This window comes from Notothenia rossii (genome assembly GCF_949606895.1).
Source record: "Notothenia rossii genome assembly, chromosome: 1".
Taxonomy (NCBI): Eukaryota; Metazoa; Chordata; class Actinopteri; order Perciformes; family Nototheniidae; genus Notothenia; species Notothenia rossii.
In genome coordinates, this window is record NC_136912.1 from 28,707,851 (window position 1) to 28,725,425 (window position 17,575).

General features: G+C 42.2%; 1 protein-coding gene across 1 annotated transcript; it reads right to left on the reverse strand.

Annotated features, from left to right (window-relative positions):
* Positions 1–6,836: 6,836 nt before the first annotated feature.
* LOC307020140 (claudin-4-like) lies at positions 6,837–10,593 on the reverse strand. The gene is made up of 2 exons (XM_079651304.1): positions 10,458–10,593; positions 6,837–9,897 (listed from the first exon to the last, which is right to left on the reverse strand). Exon 2 carries the CDS (start codon positions 9,705–9,707, stop codon positions 9,039–9,041), a length of 669 nt encoding a protein of 222 aa, XP_079507430.1. The 5' UTR covers positions 9,708–9,897; positions 10,458–10,593; the 3' UTR covers positions 6,837–9,038.
* Between the last annotated feature and the right edge of the window lie 6,982 nt (positions 10,594–17,575).

The window sequence follows — 17,575 nt, forward strand, 5'->3', positions numbered from 1 at the left end:
TTCTCAAACTTTTTCTGTCAGGCCCCCCCTTTGGAGAAAAAAATAAGTCGGGGCCCCCCCAACACAAATAGTCACGTAATGGGCCAAGTTAACATGTATTAAAAATACATCAATATGAACGTGAGCATTCCTTTCAACAAAAAAAAATATATCACTTTGCTCGAGCATTGATAAATAATAAAACAATGATCCATAAGTCTGTGCTAAAAAAAAATACATAATACAATTGTGCAATCCCTTTGCTAGAACTATACGTTATAATACTTTGCCACTTTGCAATGAAAATGCTGATATTTGGCAAAAAAGTGTGTCTTATCACAGGTGGCTGCAATGAGCCTGTTTTGCACTGCACATTTCTTCAAAACGGGGTTGCAGGCTCAGTGGCGGCGCCAGAGATTTCTTTTGGGAGTGCTGTGTGGTAGCTTGACGCTTCATAGAGGGTGATCAAACATTTAGGGTTTCCCATTAATGTACCGGTCGCAACAGTGGAATTTTCTACTGCAACAATCCCCACGCAAATACACAGTGTAGGCCTACCCGCCTCCAGAAATCTTTCATAGGGGTGGCCAAATGGGGCCACTGAAAATCTTGGGGTGGCCCACCAAAACCAATAATTTAATTGTTGTAAAAGTATAGACTAGATTAAAACAATGGCAAAGAGAATCACCTACTGATATACTTTGGTTTCTTATTTTACATTTTCTGATACTATTCATCTGAAGTGAATATAATACGGATAGTTAACATTTTACTTCAAACAACATTTAAAATAACCTTGTTTTGTGTTATGTATACATGTGTTGGTGATTTATGTTTAGTTTTTTATATATGCTAGTTGTTCTTTCCTTTTAAAAAGACAAATACAGCTTAATTTAAACAAGTTCCTTTATTGTAAGGCACAACATGTTCAGCATTCTCAACACATACAATACACAACAGCAACACAACATGTTCTTCAGTTATATTATGTCTAGATTATAAATTGTTTTAGACTGAACAAAGCTGTTTGTGTCACACTGGGATCAAAGATGATTGACATGACTTTATTAAATCAAGTTTTAAAACATGACTTTTATTTCAACAGGACCCAAAAACACAAGGGGTATGCCATGGTAAATACATACTGTGATTGAACACAAAAACACCATCTATTATTGACCTTTATAGCAAATTCAAAACATTTACTATATAAATGATACAAAACACCACCTTTTAGTATTAGATAGCAAAAAGGTGACGAGACATATTTCAAATTTTTTTTAGATTAGCCCACTGTGGTGAGAGTAATGCATACAGTATAGCTTGTATTCCATTTGTTTTGAAAATGTATATTTATACTTTATAAACGAACTGGTTACCCTTTTTTTAAATTAGCATACAGAACATTATGAAAACAAACTTGACTAATGGTCGGCTCATAACCTCAGAACACAGAAGAGGAAAAACTGCATAGATTCTCGTTTCATTTTGAAGGAGCTGCAGGCCTAAAGTGTGTAGAAGACTTAAATGATTAGAAAGGTCGCAATCACATTAATAAAACTGTACTTAGTTTTGAACCAGTCTTTACAGAAGCAGCATCTTCGATAGTGTTCGTGGGAAGAACTTCAGGTGTGGCTGTTTGGGCTGCTCTGCTCTTGACTCTTGACTCTTGACTTGTCTGTGAAGAAATAAGAAGCAAAATCAGTTATTCTGATATTAAAATAATGATTATAAAACGAGTAGCTAACCCCTCTTCATAGTAATTAATTAAAGATATTATCTGTTATATATGAAAATTCTATTCAAACTCAATTACCAATAACCATGAAGCAGAATGCTTTAAGTGGTTATGTCATGACTTGTTAATGTAGAAAAACTATAACCACACAATTATCCAGATTACTTTACTCTCTAGCAGTGTTTGGCAGTAATAAATTACTCGTCACACAGTACTATAATATCACCTTTGGAAAGAGAAAAGAGCAATGGGTAATATAGTACTTTTTTAGAATGATGAGCCCAACATTACTTTCTAGCCCAGGCATCCATTTCATTATCAGGGTCACAGTCATCACATCATCTGGTGGTCCAGGAAGATAGATAGATAGATCTTTAATTTAGTCATTGTACAGCTGCTTTTGATTTGTTCTATCTCCCTTCTTTGACTGATGCTGCTGTCAGTTCCTGGCCTGCTGCTGTCTGGTGTTGTGCACCCTTATCATGCTCTTCCTCCTCCTCTCCCTCCTCTCCCTCCTCTTCTTTCTCCTCTTCTTCCTCCTCCTCACTATCCCTATGCTGCTGCTCCCCTGACAGCTCTGTCTCTCCTTTACTCATCTTCTTCTTAAAATAAGAAGAGATGTCTGTTGATGGTGCACCTGGTCTGCCCCTGGCTCCGCCTCTGCCCAGGTGTTCCAAATTCCACTCAGCCGTGTATATAAAGAGAAGCTGGAGGAGAAGGATGTCTCGCCAATCCTAACGCCGGAGAAACTGTCCTTAGAATACCTCTTTGCCATTTTGAGCTGTAGGCCATATTTTTGCAGATGTGTTTATGTTTAGCCTGGAGGACCTGGTAGTCCAGTTTTCGTGGCTTTATTTTGTTTCCCATAGGGTTTATAATTGATTTCTGGTTAGTTGGGTTGAGCTCTGGGTCCTACGGCCCGTGGTGTGGCTGGCTCGGGTTCCCTCCTTCTGTTTGTTCCTTTTGGCCAGTCCTCAGACCTCTTTTTGTTTTCCATTTCGCTTGTGTGAACAAACGGCTGATTATCAATAAATGCTCGTTACCATATACCGGTTATTGCGTGTATTCTTTCATGTTGCGGATCTCAGCACGAGCCACTATCGCGGAGTAGAGGTTGGGGCCGTAACAACATGTCCAAGACACTGTGAAATACTTTGCACTTCAATGGAGTAATACAAAGTTAAAATGGGCATTTTCTTTGTTTTTCTTTGTTGATTGAGCTGATTGAATTGTGTAGTTATGGTACAATCCCAGTCAAATTTACAATATATTATCGTATTATTTAGATTTGTATATTTACAGGTAATTACTGTAATTTATGTACAGCAAGGTACCATAATACCACAGCTCTGTACTACTATATCACAGTAATTCCATGGGCATGGCAACTGTAAAGTCACAGTATTTAGTTGTACTTTTATTCTAATTTACCGTAAAATACCTACAATAAATTACTGTGAAATATTTACAATCAATTACTGTGAAATATTTACAGTAAATTAGTGTGAAATCCATGCAACTAGTAGCCAGAGTTTTACTGTAAACATTTTACAGTGTAGCTTAGCAAGCTAAACTAACGCTAACTAGGATAGTTACAGACAGTGTGTTTACAGACGAATTATACCTGAAGTCAAGCCAGCCTTTACTGAGCCCTGAGCCTGTTTTCCAGGTCTTCCAGCGTTTTTCTCGTTTTAATGCCATTGAACACAATTTTTGATCAGAATAACAGCTAAAGCTAAGCATATCTCCGTTTTTTTGCTACCTAAAGCTAACACACTAAAGCCTAAAGTGTTGTGGGGCTTAACAGGCAACGAACGTATACGACTTACCTTCTAGAAGTCTGGTGGATTTTTGTCAACTCCAGTCCAGTCAGTAGAAAGAAACGTTTTGCTGCAACCTGCTGCTGTCTGTGCGAATCTCAGAGTGGTGCGCGCGAGTATCAGAGTGGTGCGCGCGTAGCAGAGGGAGAGGGAGGGGCTGCAGTATGAGCGTTGGAAGCTCAAATCAAGCGACTCGCTGGCTGTGTATTTGTTGTTAAATATCAGATAAACTACTGTACTACGCATACGAGGCAGTGTGTGTGGTGGGGGGGCCAGTGGGGGGAACAACAAATATATCAGGGTGGCCATGGCCCCCCCCCCCTGGCCCCCCCTGCTGGCGCCACTGGACAGTTGCAATGAGGGTCGATAATCAGCACACGGCATAGGCTAGCTGTAAGCAGGGGTAAAGTGCTATTTTTATAGGTGGTGTGTGGACCTCACATAGAGGGGTCCGTGGGCTGGGTGAGATTTTTTTTTAAATATTGAAGTTAAAAGCATCAATCTGGTGCACTTTGAGAGCAAAATGAAGAGATCTACGGATACATTTCTCAACACCCATTTGAAACAGAACTGTAAACAGATTTACTTTTTCTTTATGGATATTTTACAAATCACCCTTTTAAGCTTCATTCTTTTTTTACTGTCATATAGTATTTCATACCTGTTTTTCATTTATTCTCTTATTTTTGTATAACTATCATGATCATATACTGTAAACGTGTGCCTCGGAAATAATTGTTTACATTAATCGTGACCAAAACGTTAGAGACCCACTGAGATAACTTAGACTAAAGTTAACTATCTAAACACTCAGAGAGTCCTTTAGTTCACTGAGCCTCTCAGTCTGACAGGAGAGGACTCTCCTTCACCTTGTTGTTGAAAAAGCTCCTTGTATCCGTTAGCGTAGCTCGCTAGCACCAGAAGCTAAAAACAAACATCTCCGGTACCGGTGCGCTCTCTCTCTCGCTCTCGCGCACGCACACAAAATGGCTCGTTCCACACACACACAGAGCCGAGCTTGAATGAAACACAGAGACCCAGACGTAATTGTACTGTACTGTATCATATTATTTTCGAATCAATAATCTTTGAAATTATGATTTTTTTAATTTTTTTAAATAAAAAGGTTTTCTCCTGGTCTCTCACGCCCCCCAGGGGGTGTTTTTTTCTCCAATTTATATATTTTAGTGCTATTAAACATCTGCTGTTACTTTAGTGAAAAAATAACTCACTTCACCTTCTATCTTGTGAGATTTTTTTATTGGGAAAGTCAACAGTTTTTAAATGAAAACTAAAAAGAATTGTTTTACTACATGTATGGGGAAAAGTAGGACGCACATCTTTATTTAGATGTCAGTGCTCTTTCTATTTTATATAAAATAAATTGTTATTGTTTTTTTTAATTCATGACTCCAAATCAATGCCTATTATTGGATTGTAGTCCACCTACATTTCAATATCATATTATGTAAACAATCCATTTAATGTTCCCCATTGACTTCTGATACATACCAGATATTATTATAACATTAAAGTATTATATATATATATATATATATACAGTGGGGCAAAAAAGTATTTAGTCAGCCACCAATTGTGCAAGTTCTCCCACTTAAAAAGATGAGAGAGGCCTGTAATTTTCATCCTAGGTATACCTCAACTATGAGAGACAAAATGAGAAAAAAAATCCAGAAAATCTCATTGTCTGATTTTTAAGGAATTTATTTGCAAATTATGATGTAAAATAAGTATTTGGTCACCTACAAACAAACAAGATTTCTGGCTCTCACAGACTTGTAACTTCTTCTTTAAGAGCCTCCTCTGTCCTCCACTTGTTAACTGTATTAATGGCACCTGTTTGAACTCGTTATCAGTATAAAAGACACCTGTCCACAACCTCAAACAGTCACACTCCAAACTCCACTATGGCCAAGACCAAAGAGCTGTCAAAGGACACCAGAAACAAAATTGTAGACCTGCACCAGGCTGGGAAGATTGAATCTGCAATAGGTAAGCAGCTTGGTGTGAAGAAATCAACTGTGGGAGCAATTATTAGAAAATGGAAGACATACAAGACCACTGATAACCTCCCTCGATCTGGGGCTCCACGCAACATCTCACCCCGTGGGGTGAAAATGATTACAAGAACGGTGAGCAAAAATCCCAGAACCACACAGGGGGACCTAGTCAATGACCTGCAGAGAGCTGGGACCAAAGTAACAAAGGCTACCATCAGTAACACACTACGCCGCCAGGGACTCAAATACTGCAGTGCCAGACGTGTCCCCCTGCTTAAGCCAGTACATGTCCAGGCCCGTCTGAAGTTTGCTAGAGAGCATTTAGATGATCCAGAAGAGGACTGGGAGAATGCCATATGGTCAGATGAAACCAAAATATAACTTTTTGGTAAAAACTCAACTAGACGTGTTTGGAGGAGAAAGAATGCTGAGTTGCATCCAAAGAACACCATACTACTGTGAAACATGGGGGTGGAAACATCATGCTTTGGGGCTGTTTTTCTGCAAAGGGAACAGGACGACTGATCCGTGTAAAGGAAAGAATGAATGGGGCCATGTATCGTGAGATTTTGAGTGACAACCTCCTTCCATCAGCAAGGGCATTGAAGATGAAACGTGGCTGGGTCTTTCAGCATGACAATGATCCCAAACACACCGCCCGGGCAACGAAGGAGTGGCTTCGTAAGAAGCATTTCAAGGTCCTGGAGTGGCCTAGCCAGTCTCCAGATCTCAACCCCATAGAAAATCTTTGGAGGGAGTTGAAAGTCCGTGTTGCCCAGCGACAGCCCCAAAACATCACTGCTCTAGAGGAGATCTGCATGGAGGAATGGGCCAAAATACCAGCAACAGTGTGTGAAAACCTTGTGAAGACTTACAGAAAACGTTTGACCTCTGTCATTGCCAACAAAGGGTATATAACAAAGTATTGATATTAACTTTTGTTATTGACCAAATACTTATTTTCCACCATCATTTGCAAATAAAGTCTTTAAAAATCAGACAATGTGATTTTCTGGAAAAAAAAAATCTCGTTTTGTCTCTCATAGTTGAGGTATACCTAGGATGAAAATTCCAGGCCTCTCATCTTTTTAAGTGGGAGAACTTGCACAATTGGTGGCTGACTAAATACTTTTTTGCCCCACTGTATATATATATATATATATATATATATATATATATTATATTAAAATACATATAATAAAATATTCTATGAAAACATATGTACAATCAATTTTATAGAATGGCAAAATGGAAGAGCTATGCAGTAATACATGTCTTGTCTCGTTTGAGTAAAGGGTAGAAGAATATCCACCTACTGATAATACAATTTTAAGAAGGATTACAGACTTGTTTTTATGTTTTTTTAAAGAAAGAGGAACTTTTAGCACACTCCAGAAAGAAGCAGGTCTTTGCATGCAGTTCTTTTGCCCCATCCCCTAAAACAAATCCGCTGTCCTGTTATCAAGAGTTAGCAAGTCAGCACATAAACTACAGAAAGTCACTGTTGAATTTATTTCCCATTTTTTGGATGACTGTTGGCACCATGCTGTTTAAGTTTCTGTTGTAATGTGTCCAATACAGTTGTCCCACAAATCAATCGCAGCTTCTCAACCAAAAGCAACTCTAAAGCAATACAACCCATACTGGTGCAACATGTTACATTTGAATTGCCTGATATGAGTCCACTCAGGGACAAACTGAGCCATGTCCAAAGTGGGAAAAAAAGACATGACATTATTTGACAATCATCGAAAATCAAACATTTTAATAATCACAGCAACATATTTTAGCAGAAAGAAAAACTGGCATACTATTAATTGTATATCAAATATCACAGACAAGAGGTTGATAAAAGCTGCAAACTAGCATCCATAGTGGTCTCTCCGACTTGCTTTCTATTGTATACTTAGTAGGAGTATGTACTAGTGTTCACATCGTCTTGTCAACGGCTGTTCATGCAAGAGTGAACTTCAGTTACTGTGTGTTTACTGCTTCCTAGTGCACTATATCTGCTGTTACAGCACATGAAGGTAAAATAATGATTCAGGCTCTTGTTTGGGTATAATCATAATGGTTTTCCATTTGAATACATGTCAGATTGGAGTGACAATGTAGACATTGCTTATTTCCAAAAGCCTGGACCCAAAACGGACCTGCATACAGTATGCTCATTCATTGTTTTTGACCAGGCTGCACAAAGTGGGCGACCGTGGACCAAAGTAGGACCACCATACATTTGGATTAGCCCAGCAGATATTTATAGTAAATATAAATTACTCATGTGCTGCTTTTTTCTTTTTTATAATCTGATCACGTCAGGCAGAGTGACAATTTGCACAAATATAATTTCAAAGGAAAATTGGGATCCTATTTTGCATCTTAATGCGTTTTTCCCCATGGCCAACTATTCCGTAGTTATAAATTATACAAACCACCGTCAATACAAAGAATAAGTCTGGAAAATGCAATTTCCCACTTATGTACATGTACTGAATAATTGTTATGACAACTGTACAGTGGGAGAAGCTGTAAACATTATAATAATTGCTACATCTCTGAAATATATGTAAGACATGGCATTGGCTATAATGGTAATTTTAGTAAACTACATCAAGTCAGAAATTAAAACATTAGATAAGCAATGCATTTTCCAGTAAACTAAAGGAACAAAACTACTACTGCTGTATAATATTACAAACACTTTGATGATTATTTAGAATTGTCAGTTTTAAAAAAAAAGCTTTAAAAACCTAGGGGAAAATTGCTGTGTTGTACTCGATATCAATAAGAGAGTACTGTAGAAATACATATACAAAACCCAGTTAAAATTAATATAAAATAAAACAATAAAATACATTTAAATAAAAAACATTTGTTCAGAAAGGCCAAATGCTCAGAAACATTCATAATAAGAAAATAAACAATAATTCCCCTCACATATTTTCAGTAAACACACCAGCATACACAGATATACTGTACACTGGCCTTCTGTACACAGACCACCCACACATACACACACACACACACACACACACACACACACACACACACACACACACACACACACACACACACACACACACACACACACCACACACGCACACGCACACGCACACACATAGGCAGAGGCAGAGTGGAATTTGAGAAATGTGAGTCACACACATTAGTAAGGCTCAAAACATTTAAATACTCCCACAATGCATGTCAACTCCTACTCTGGGAGAAAGCTGTTAAATAATGTAAATTCTACTACAAACCCTTTGTTTTGTATCATGTAAATAAATGAATACATGTCAAACTATCATTTACCAATGACTAATGAAATTCAACATAAAATACAATCCTTTAACCGCTTTATAAGAAATAAAAGGCTGTAGGCTGAATACCCTCCAATAGATGGTGACCTTGTGATTTTCTGAAGCTTGTGTGACAAGGTTGCGACCTCTGTGTGCGTTTGTATCTCTCTTGTCCAATAAAATCATCTCATACAAAAGATTTTTCCTGTGGCTTCCCCTCTCCGTCTGCACCTGTACCTGAGTTGTCTTTCAGCACTCCAGCAAAAGTAGGCAGTCTTCCTCTGCTTTGCTGAGAGGACCCCAAATGCAGCAGAAAGCCCCCCACCATGAGCAGCAGGCCGGCCCCCCAGCCCAGGTACAGCGCTGGGCCCAGCTCTCTCTTATAAGGCGCTGCGATATTGGGATCATAGAAGTCCCGGATAGTTGCATGGGCGGTCCAACAGATGGGTATCATGAACGCCAAGCCAGCCACCAGGAAGAGCACCCCTGCTATCCTGCCCACCCGAACCTTGGAGGCCTGGTTACCATCACCCATGCAATGAGTGCACTTGGCCCCCGCCACCCCGAGCATGAGGGCCAGGAGGCAGAGGAGCAGGGAGAGAACAGTGAGGCCCCGGGCAGCTTGGGCAGTCACAGGAAGGGCCAGGGTGGAGTCATAGGTCTTGCACTGGATCTGGCCTGTGGTCTGAGACAGGCAGTTCATCCACAGTCCCTCCCACACCACCTGGGCAATCACCAGCTCTCCCCCCACGAAGGCGGAAACACGCCACAGAGGAGCCGCACACACCAACGCCCCGCAAACCCAACCCAGCACCGCCAACACCAAGCCCAGCAGCTGAAGACCTGTTGAAGCCATGGCTGCTGAAAGACACTTGAATGTGCTCTCAATGTAAGAGAAATGTTCCTTAGAATAATCTCAGTCCAATCACTACGATGCTGCTGAGCACTCAGTAGATGAAAGTCAATCCTTCACAGAGTTTATTTATTCAGTAAAATTTCCAGTGACTGTGAGAGCCCCTTGTTCTCTTCAGTTTCTTGTTCACCACCTGTTGTTAGATGACAGTTTTCATTACATTAAATTCATGGAAGCACATTTTAAATGAACACATTAGATGAATACTCCACCCCCCAAACAGGATAATTTGTATATACAGTAATTGTGTATCCAACCTGGAAATTGTAAAGAAAACATTGTTTTACTCATGTCTCCATGGGGAGTAGGAGCGTTTTAAATTAAGTGTATAGTGACATTTTAAAGTAGAAAGCATATGACTGGAGAGAGTTTGTCAACAAATGTTTTGATCACATTTTGTGGCACCCATTTGCTTCAATTCCTCAAGAATTTCTGAATAGTTTACTGTTCTACATACATAGGAAAAACTAAGTTTATATAAGAAATTCAAGCTAACAGAAATAAGTAATTGATACATAAATTATTATTTTTGCATTGAAGCATTCCTTCAAGTCATTATAGATCTGAACTAATGGCATGACATTTTTTTTTAATGTAACAGTAAAGTAATTAAGAATAAAAGCATTGAAATCCATCTGGACCTGTTCTTCTAATTTTCCCAGTTACAACTAGATACAACTTTAAAAATCTTACCTTTTAATCAATAATCTCACAATCAGATGTCCAAAGAGAGCAGGTTGAGGATTCTTCGTCGTTTCTGGGTTTTATAGTCGTGTGATGTGAGTAGTTGGTGTCTTTCTTCTGTTATGACTGGCCAGCTTGTCTCTCTGGATTTCATACACAGGGGTGTGGGAGGGCAGCAGTGTGTAATACTGCATACTAAGCACACACACACACACACACACACACACACACACACACACACACACACACACACACACACACACACACACACACACACACACACACACACACACACACACACACACACACACACACACACACACACACACACACACACACACACACACACACACACACACACACACACACACACACACACACACACACACACACAGCTAGTTATGCAAAGTAATACAGCACAAAGACACTTTGTTCGGACATTGTTGATTGCTACCATGTTGTCATATCTTGGAGTCGGAGGGGCCATATTGAAGCGGTGAATGGAGCCGAGGAGGAGATTGGAGACCCGACAAGTGGAACATTGAACAACCCCATTGTACACAACTATCAAAACGAGTGAAGAAAATCTACTCTGATGTCTTTATTAGCTAGCAATTTAGTTGTTGATATCATGCAGGTGGGTAAATGGAGAGTTGCTCTTTAGAGACACTAGATGGCATTAGAGCAGGGGTTCTCAAAGTTTTGATGAGTGAGGGCCAATTTAGGTACCCAATATTGGATTGAGGGCCGCCCAAGAAAAAACGGAACACAAAATAATTCCAAAACAAATCCTTTCTTTATTGTACTAACCAATTATACATACAGTATACATTAAGATTAATCAAACATTAATTTGTCTCAAAAGTGCCTTGCAAACACACACGCACACACACACACACACACACACACACACACACACACACACACACACACACACACACACAGAGAGAGAGAGAGAGTATTGTGCTGGAGTGAGTGATATGCTGTGGATTTCTTGTCTTATCAGCAGGGCCCTGATTCAGAACCAATTCCAGCTACTCAAGCACCACAGGATTGCAGAGCAAGACAAATACAGAGAGACAGAGAGGGGGAGGGAGAGAAAGAGACTTTTAAAATAGAAGCTTACCAAAGAACACAATAACACAGTATTCATCATCATCATTATTATTATTATTATTGTTGTTGTATTTGTAACACAAATCGACTATTATTGCCTGGCATCAACATACCTTTTCCTACTTTGAATGGGATTTATGGTGCTGTCTTCTGTTGGCTACTATTCCTTTGATGTCCGGTTCCATCTCCGTTGTTGCTATACGAAGGACAGCATGTAGATGGGCATCCCTCAGCCTGGATCTCAGCTTGGATTTGTTGATGGCCAGAAGGTGGAGAAGGTTTTCTCACAAATTTATGTGCTTCCGAACAGAGAAGCCATTCTGATGGCATGTTGGCGAAGTGCAGGGTACGTAGATGGGGAAAGTCCTTTGTAGAACTCGATGAGATTCTTGTCTCGATATGCTGCTCTGGCCTCAGAGCTCTCCTCCAGGTCGATGAGCTCGAACTGCATTTCTGCAGGCTCTTCTTCGGGTGCACATGTGAAGGGACCTTGGAATAGGTTGAATGACTTCTCGTGGTCACTGAAGTCCGAGAAGCGGTGGTGGAATTAGTCTTGGAGTTTTTCCATGAGGTTGTGGTTCTTGTCTGAACACAGGTGATGTAAAACGTCACATTCACCTGCGAGCACCTTGCAGGCGGGGAAATGGGTTAGATCCCCCTCTCTGAGCTGTCACTGCAGTAGTTGAAGTTTTCGCTGGAAAGCTTTGACGCTGTCAAACAATGTGGAAATGAGCTTCCCATTGCCCTGCAGCTTCACATTGAGATCGCTGAGAAAGGTGTTCAGGTCAACAAGGAACGCTAGGTCACAAAGCCATTCAGTGTCACTTAACTGTGGCAGATCTTGTCCTTTTGATTGCATGAACTCAGCGATTTCTTTCCTCAAATAAAAAAAACGCTTCAGTGTGGCACCTCTGCTCAGCCACCTGACAGCAGTGAAGTATATGACGTCACCAAATTCAGCCTCTGATTGCACCAAAAAAGTTTTGAATTGACGGTGATTCAGACCTCTGGACTTTAGGAAATTCACTGTCTTGACAACAATGTCCATGACATGTTTCATTTCAAGCGTATCTGCAGCAAGGGTTTCTTGGTGAATTATGCAGTGATATTTGATTAGGTTCTCACCTCCGTTATTGGCCACTTTGTCGCTGAGCAAAGAGACAGCACCCGCCTTTCTCCCGACCATGGCTGGCGCTCCATCTGTTGTGACACCGACCGAGGATGTCAGCTCCACATTGAGACTATCACACATCACACATCACACATATCACACATCGAGACTACGACACACAGCATCACAAATGTCGATTCCCCTTGTTCTGTCTTTGATACTCTCCATGCTTAGCAGTTCCTCGCCTATTTCAAAGTCCTCCGTGACCGTTTGAATTAAAATCAGCAGTTGTGCAGTATCAGAAATGTCTGTACTCTCATCCAGTGCTATAGAAAAGGACCCCTTGCCTAGGCCTTCCACACATAGTCCCAATTGCTCTTTGAGATCATTGGCCAGATCTTCGATTCGTCGTGTCACCGTGTCATTCGATAAACTTATGTCACGGAACTTTGACTTTTGTTTAGGGCATACAATGTCAGCCACTTTCAAAATGCAGTCTCGCACAAATTCTCCATCACTGAACGGCTTGCTCCGCCTGGCAATTTCGTGACCACATAGGTAGCCTGTGTTACAGCTTCACCGGATTTTGCAAGATTTGGGAAAACTGACTGCTGGGTAGTTAAACCTCTTTGAAGTTGTTCAAGTTTAGTTCTGTGCTCCTTGCCCATGAACTTGTCATACATTTTATGATTGGTATCATAATGGCGTTTGATGTTACTCCTTGAGCATTGCATTCACCTGCTTGCAGATGAGGCATATCACTTTATCTGACCCCTGAGGTAAAACTAAGTAAGCGTTGCTCCATTTCTCCTGGAACTTCCTTTTCTCCTCACTGACACAACGTTTTTTACGCGACAGCCCTGGCTCCTTCATCTCGCTTACACAACGAAAACTTCCAACAACTTTTGTTGCTAAGGACTGATGGTTTGGGCCACGGGCTGTTCACGCATGCACCCCTCATAGCTCCTCTCGTGCATCCAATCAGGGAGTGAGTTTGGGGATGCTCGCGCTGGGGGTAGTCAGTGGAAATAACAGTGTGCCTGAGTGTGGACGTTGGGAGAGACAGCTTGTTGTTTTATTGTATAACCGGACTTTTGTGTGCGTTCATATACTTAACCACACACGCAAACACACACACGCAAACACGGACACGCAAATAACCACAATCACACACACGCCTTTTTACATACAGGACTGTCTCAGAAAATTAGAATATTGTGATAAAGTTCTTTATTTTCTGTAATGCAATTAAAAAAACAAAAATGTCATACATTCTGGATTCATTACAAATCAACTGAAATATTGCAAGCCTTTTATTATTTTAATATTGCTGATTATGGCATACAGCTTAAGAAAACTCAAATATCCTATCTCTAAATATTAGAATATCATGAAAAAGTATACTAGTAGGGTGTTCAACGAATCACTTGAATCGTCTAATTAACTCGAAACACCTGCAAGGGTTTCCTGAGCCTTGAAAAACACTCAGCTTGGTTCAGTAAACTAAATCACAAGTATGGGGAAGACTGCTGATCTGACTGCTGTCCAGAGGACCGTCATTGACACCCTCCATCAGGAGGGTAAGACACAAAAAGAAATTTCTCAAAGAGCAAGCTGTTCACAGAGTGCAGTTTCAAAGCACATCCACAAAAAGTCTGTTGGAAGGGGGAAATGTGGCAGGAAACGCTGCACAACCAAGAGAGATGACCGCAGCCTTAACAGCATTGTGAAGAAGAGTCGCTTCCAGAATTTGGGGGAGCTTCAAAGACAGTGGACTGAAGCTGGAGTCCAGGTATCAAAAGTCACTGTTCACAGACGTGTCCGGGAAATGGGCTACAATAGCCGTATTCCCATGGTCAAGCCACTTCTGAACTCAAGACAACGGAAGAGGCGTCTGACTTGGGCTAAGGAAAAGAAGCACTGGACAGTTGCACAGTGGTCCAAAGTCCTCTTTTCAGACGAAAGCAAGTTTTGTATTTCATTTGGAAGTCAAGGCGCCAGAGTCTGGAGAAAGGCTGGAGAGGAGCAAAATCCAAGTTGCTTGAAATCCAGTGTGAAGTTCCCACAGTCAGCGATGGTTTGGGGAGCCATGTCAGCTGCTGGTGTTGGTCCACTGTGTTTCATCAAGCCCAGAGTTATGCAGCTGTGTACCAAGAGATTTTAGAGCACTACATGCTTCCGTCTGCTGAAAAGCTCTATGGAGATGAGGAATTCATTTTCCAGCATGATCTGGCACCTGCCCACAGTGCCAAAACCACCAGTAACTGGTGTACTGACCATGGCATTACTGTCCTCGATTGGCCTGCAAATTCCCCTGACCTGAACCCCATAGAGAATATGTGGGGTATTGTGAAGAAGAAGCTGAAAGACACCAGACCCAACAATGCTAATGAGCTAAAGGCCGCTATTGAAGCATCCTGGGCATCCATAACACCTCAGCAATGCCACAGGCTGATTGCCTCCATGCCACGCCGCATTGATGCAGTAATCCGTGCAAAAGGATTCCCAACCAAGTACTGAGTGCATTAATGGACATTTTCAAATGTTTGATTGTGTTTTGCTGTTATAAATCTTTTTTTTTTACTTGGTCTGAGGAACTATTCTAATTTTTTGAGATAGGATTTTTGAGTTTTCTTAAGCTGTATGCCATAATCAGCAATATTAAAATAATAAAAGGCTTGCAATATTTCAGTTGATTTGTAATGAATCCAGAATGTATGACATTTTTGTTTTTTTAATTGCATTACAGAAAATAAAGAACTTTATCACAATATTCTAATTTTCTGAGACAGTCCTGTACATATATATATAGCTACAAACAAACACACATACATTTTGTGTACATATCTTGGCATTCACCTCCTATTTACAAAAACATCATTTGGAGTATACATCTTCTCTGGCATTTTAATCAGATGCACCACAGCGGCATATCATATCATTTCTTACCACTCAAGTAGTGACTCATCCAAAACAACTTTCGACTTTTGATCTAGCAAAAATGACAGTATAGCATTTCCCTCCGAATAATGGTCGTAGGCTTTACTTTACTGATTAATCAGAATTTATTTGTAACTCCAGACCCAACGTAAGAGCTTGTGGCCTCTTCGGGGGGTGCTAAACATTTAAAACATACAGTCCGTTGTTCTCTTTCTCTGCCGTTACATAGAAGACACTAGGCTTGTTTGAGACGCGTTGCGGCTCGCCTCGAAAGTAGACGAGAATAGCCGATCGCAGCCGGGGGAGGTCTCAAAAAGCTCGCCTGAAGTCGGACAGCTCCGAGTCGGCGGCTTCTTCTTCTTCTTCTTCTTCTTCTTCGGTGGTGGATGTGTGTTTGAAGAGGGAAGAGGGAATTTCAACTTTAACTCTTTTGTTTCTGTTTCAATCGTTTCTTTAACTGTATGATCTTTCGTTGGGATTTTTGTACCCTTTGCAAGTACGGTTAATTTGTTAATTTAGTGTTTTTCCGTGCCTCGTGGCGGGGATGGCGTCCTCCGGGGCGCCGCCGGTGTCTCTGAGACACGGAGTGCGGCTGGTGGCTCAGGCCGCAAGCACAGTGGAGCAGGTGCTGCTGGCTGTGGGGGATCAGGTCGGTCATGTAAATATCTCCTATGCTTCCCGCATGAACAAAGCGGTCGTGGTCTTTTTGAAAGACCAGAAATATGTAACGGAACTTATCGAGAGCGGATTAATGCTAAACGAGGAATACATTCAAGTTTCACCGCTGGCGACACCGTCCACGCGGATCACTGTGTCTGGCGTTCCTCCGTTCATCCCGAATGAGGCGCTGGAACGGGAGCTGAAGCGTTTTGGTAAGTTTGCCAGTAGTCTCCGCACTGTTGCTCTGGGGTGTAAGGATGAAAAGTTAAAACATGTCCATTCTCTGCGGAGACAGGTTTTCATGTTTCTGAATTGTCCCACTCAGACACTAGATGTGTCCTTCCGGGTGAGGCACGAAGAGGGTTTTTATATGGTTTATGCGAGCTCAGGGAGCGTAAAGTCTTTTGAGTGCGGGGAGTCGGGTCACAAACGTGTTGCATGTCCACAGAGACGGCACGCCGCTCCGCCGGGTGCGGCTGGGCCCGGGGCCGCCGAGCTGGGGGCCGCCGGGGCAGCCGAGCCGGGGGCCGCCGGGGCAGCCGAGCCGGGGGCCGCCGGGGCAGCCGAGCCGGGGGCCGCCGGGGCAGCCGAGCCGGGGGCGGCCGGGGCAGCCGAGCCGGGGGCGGCCGGGGCCCCGGGGACGGCAAGGGCCGCAGGGGCGGCCGGGCCGGGAGCCGCGGGGGCGGCCGGGCCGGGAGGCGCTGGGGCGGCCGAGCCGGGGGCGGCCGAGCCCGGGGCGGCCTGGTCCGCGGCAGCGGGACCCGGTGTTGCGGGGGCTGCTGCTGCACCCGCCGGGGCCCCGGTGGCTGCGAAGGAAGTAGGGATGAATATCGTGAGAGATGAAACAGGGACTGTAGAGAGTGTGGTGAGTGTGAGAGGAAAAAATGTGGAAACAGGTAAACGGGTGAGAGATGATGTAGCAGGACAGGTGAGGACTGGTGCTGTGGGACAGGTAGAGGCTGTTGGCACACAGAAGGAGCTGCCGTCTGGCTCTGGGCGGAAAAATGAGCTTCAACAGGCTGCAGACAATAATGAGGTGACAGAGATGGACACAGACGGTGAGGGGGATTCTGACTGTGGTTCAGTTGCAGATAGTCTCTCTCAGAACGCAGAGATATATTCTTTGGAAGAGATTAATGTCTTTTTAGACGAGTCTTTTGGCAAGTCAGTGGAAGTGAGAGATTTTTTCCCTGACATTGACAAGTTTCTTCATACAGTGAGAACTCTTCAGAAAGTTGTAGGGTTAGACCTGCTGGATGAAAAGAAACGTTATCGTCTCAGGAGGCATGTAACTGCTGTG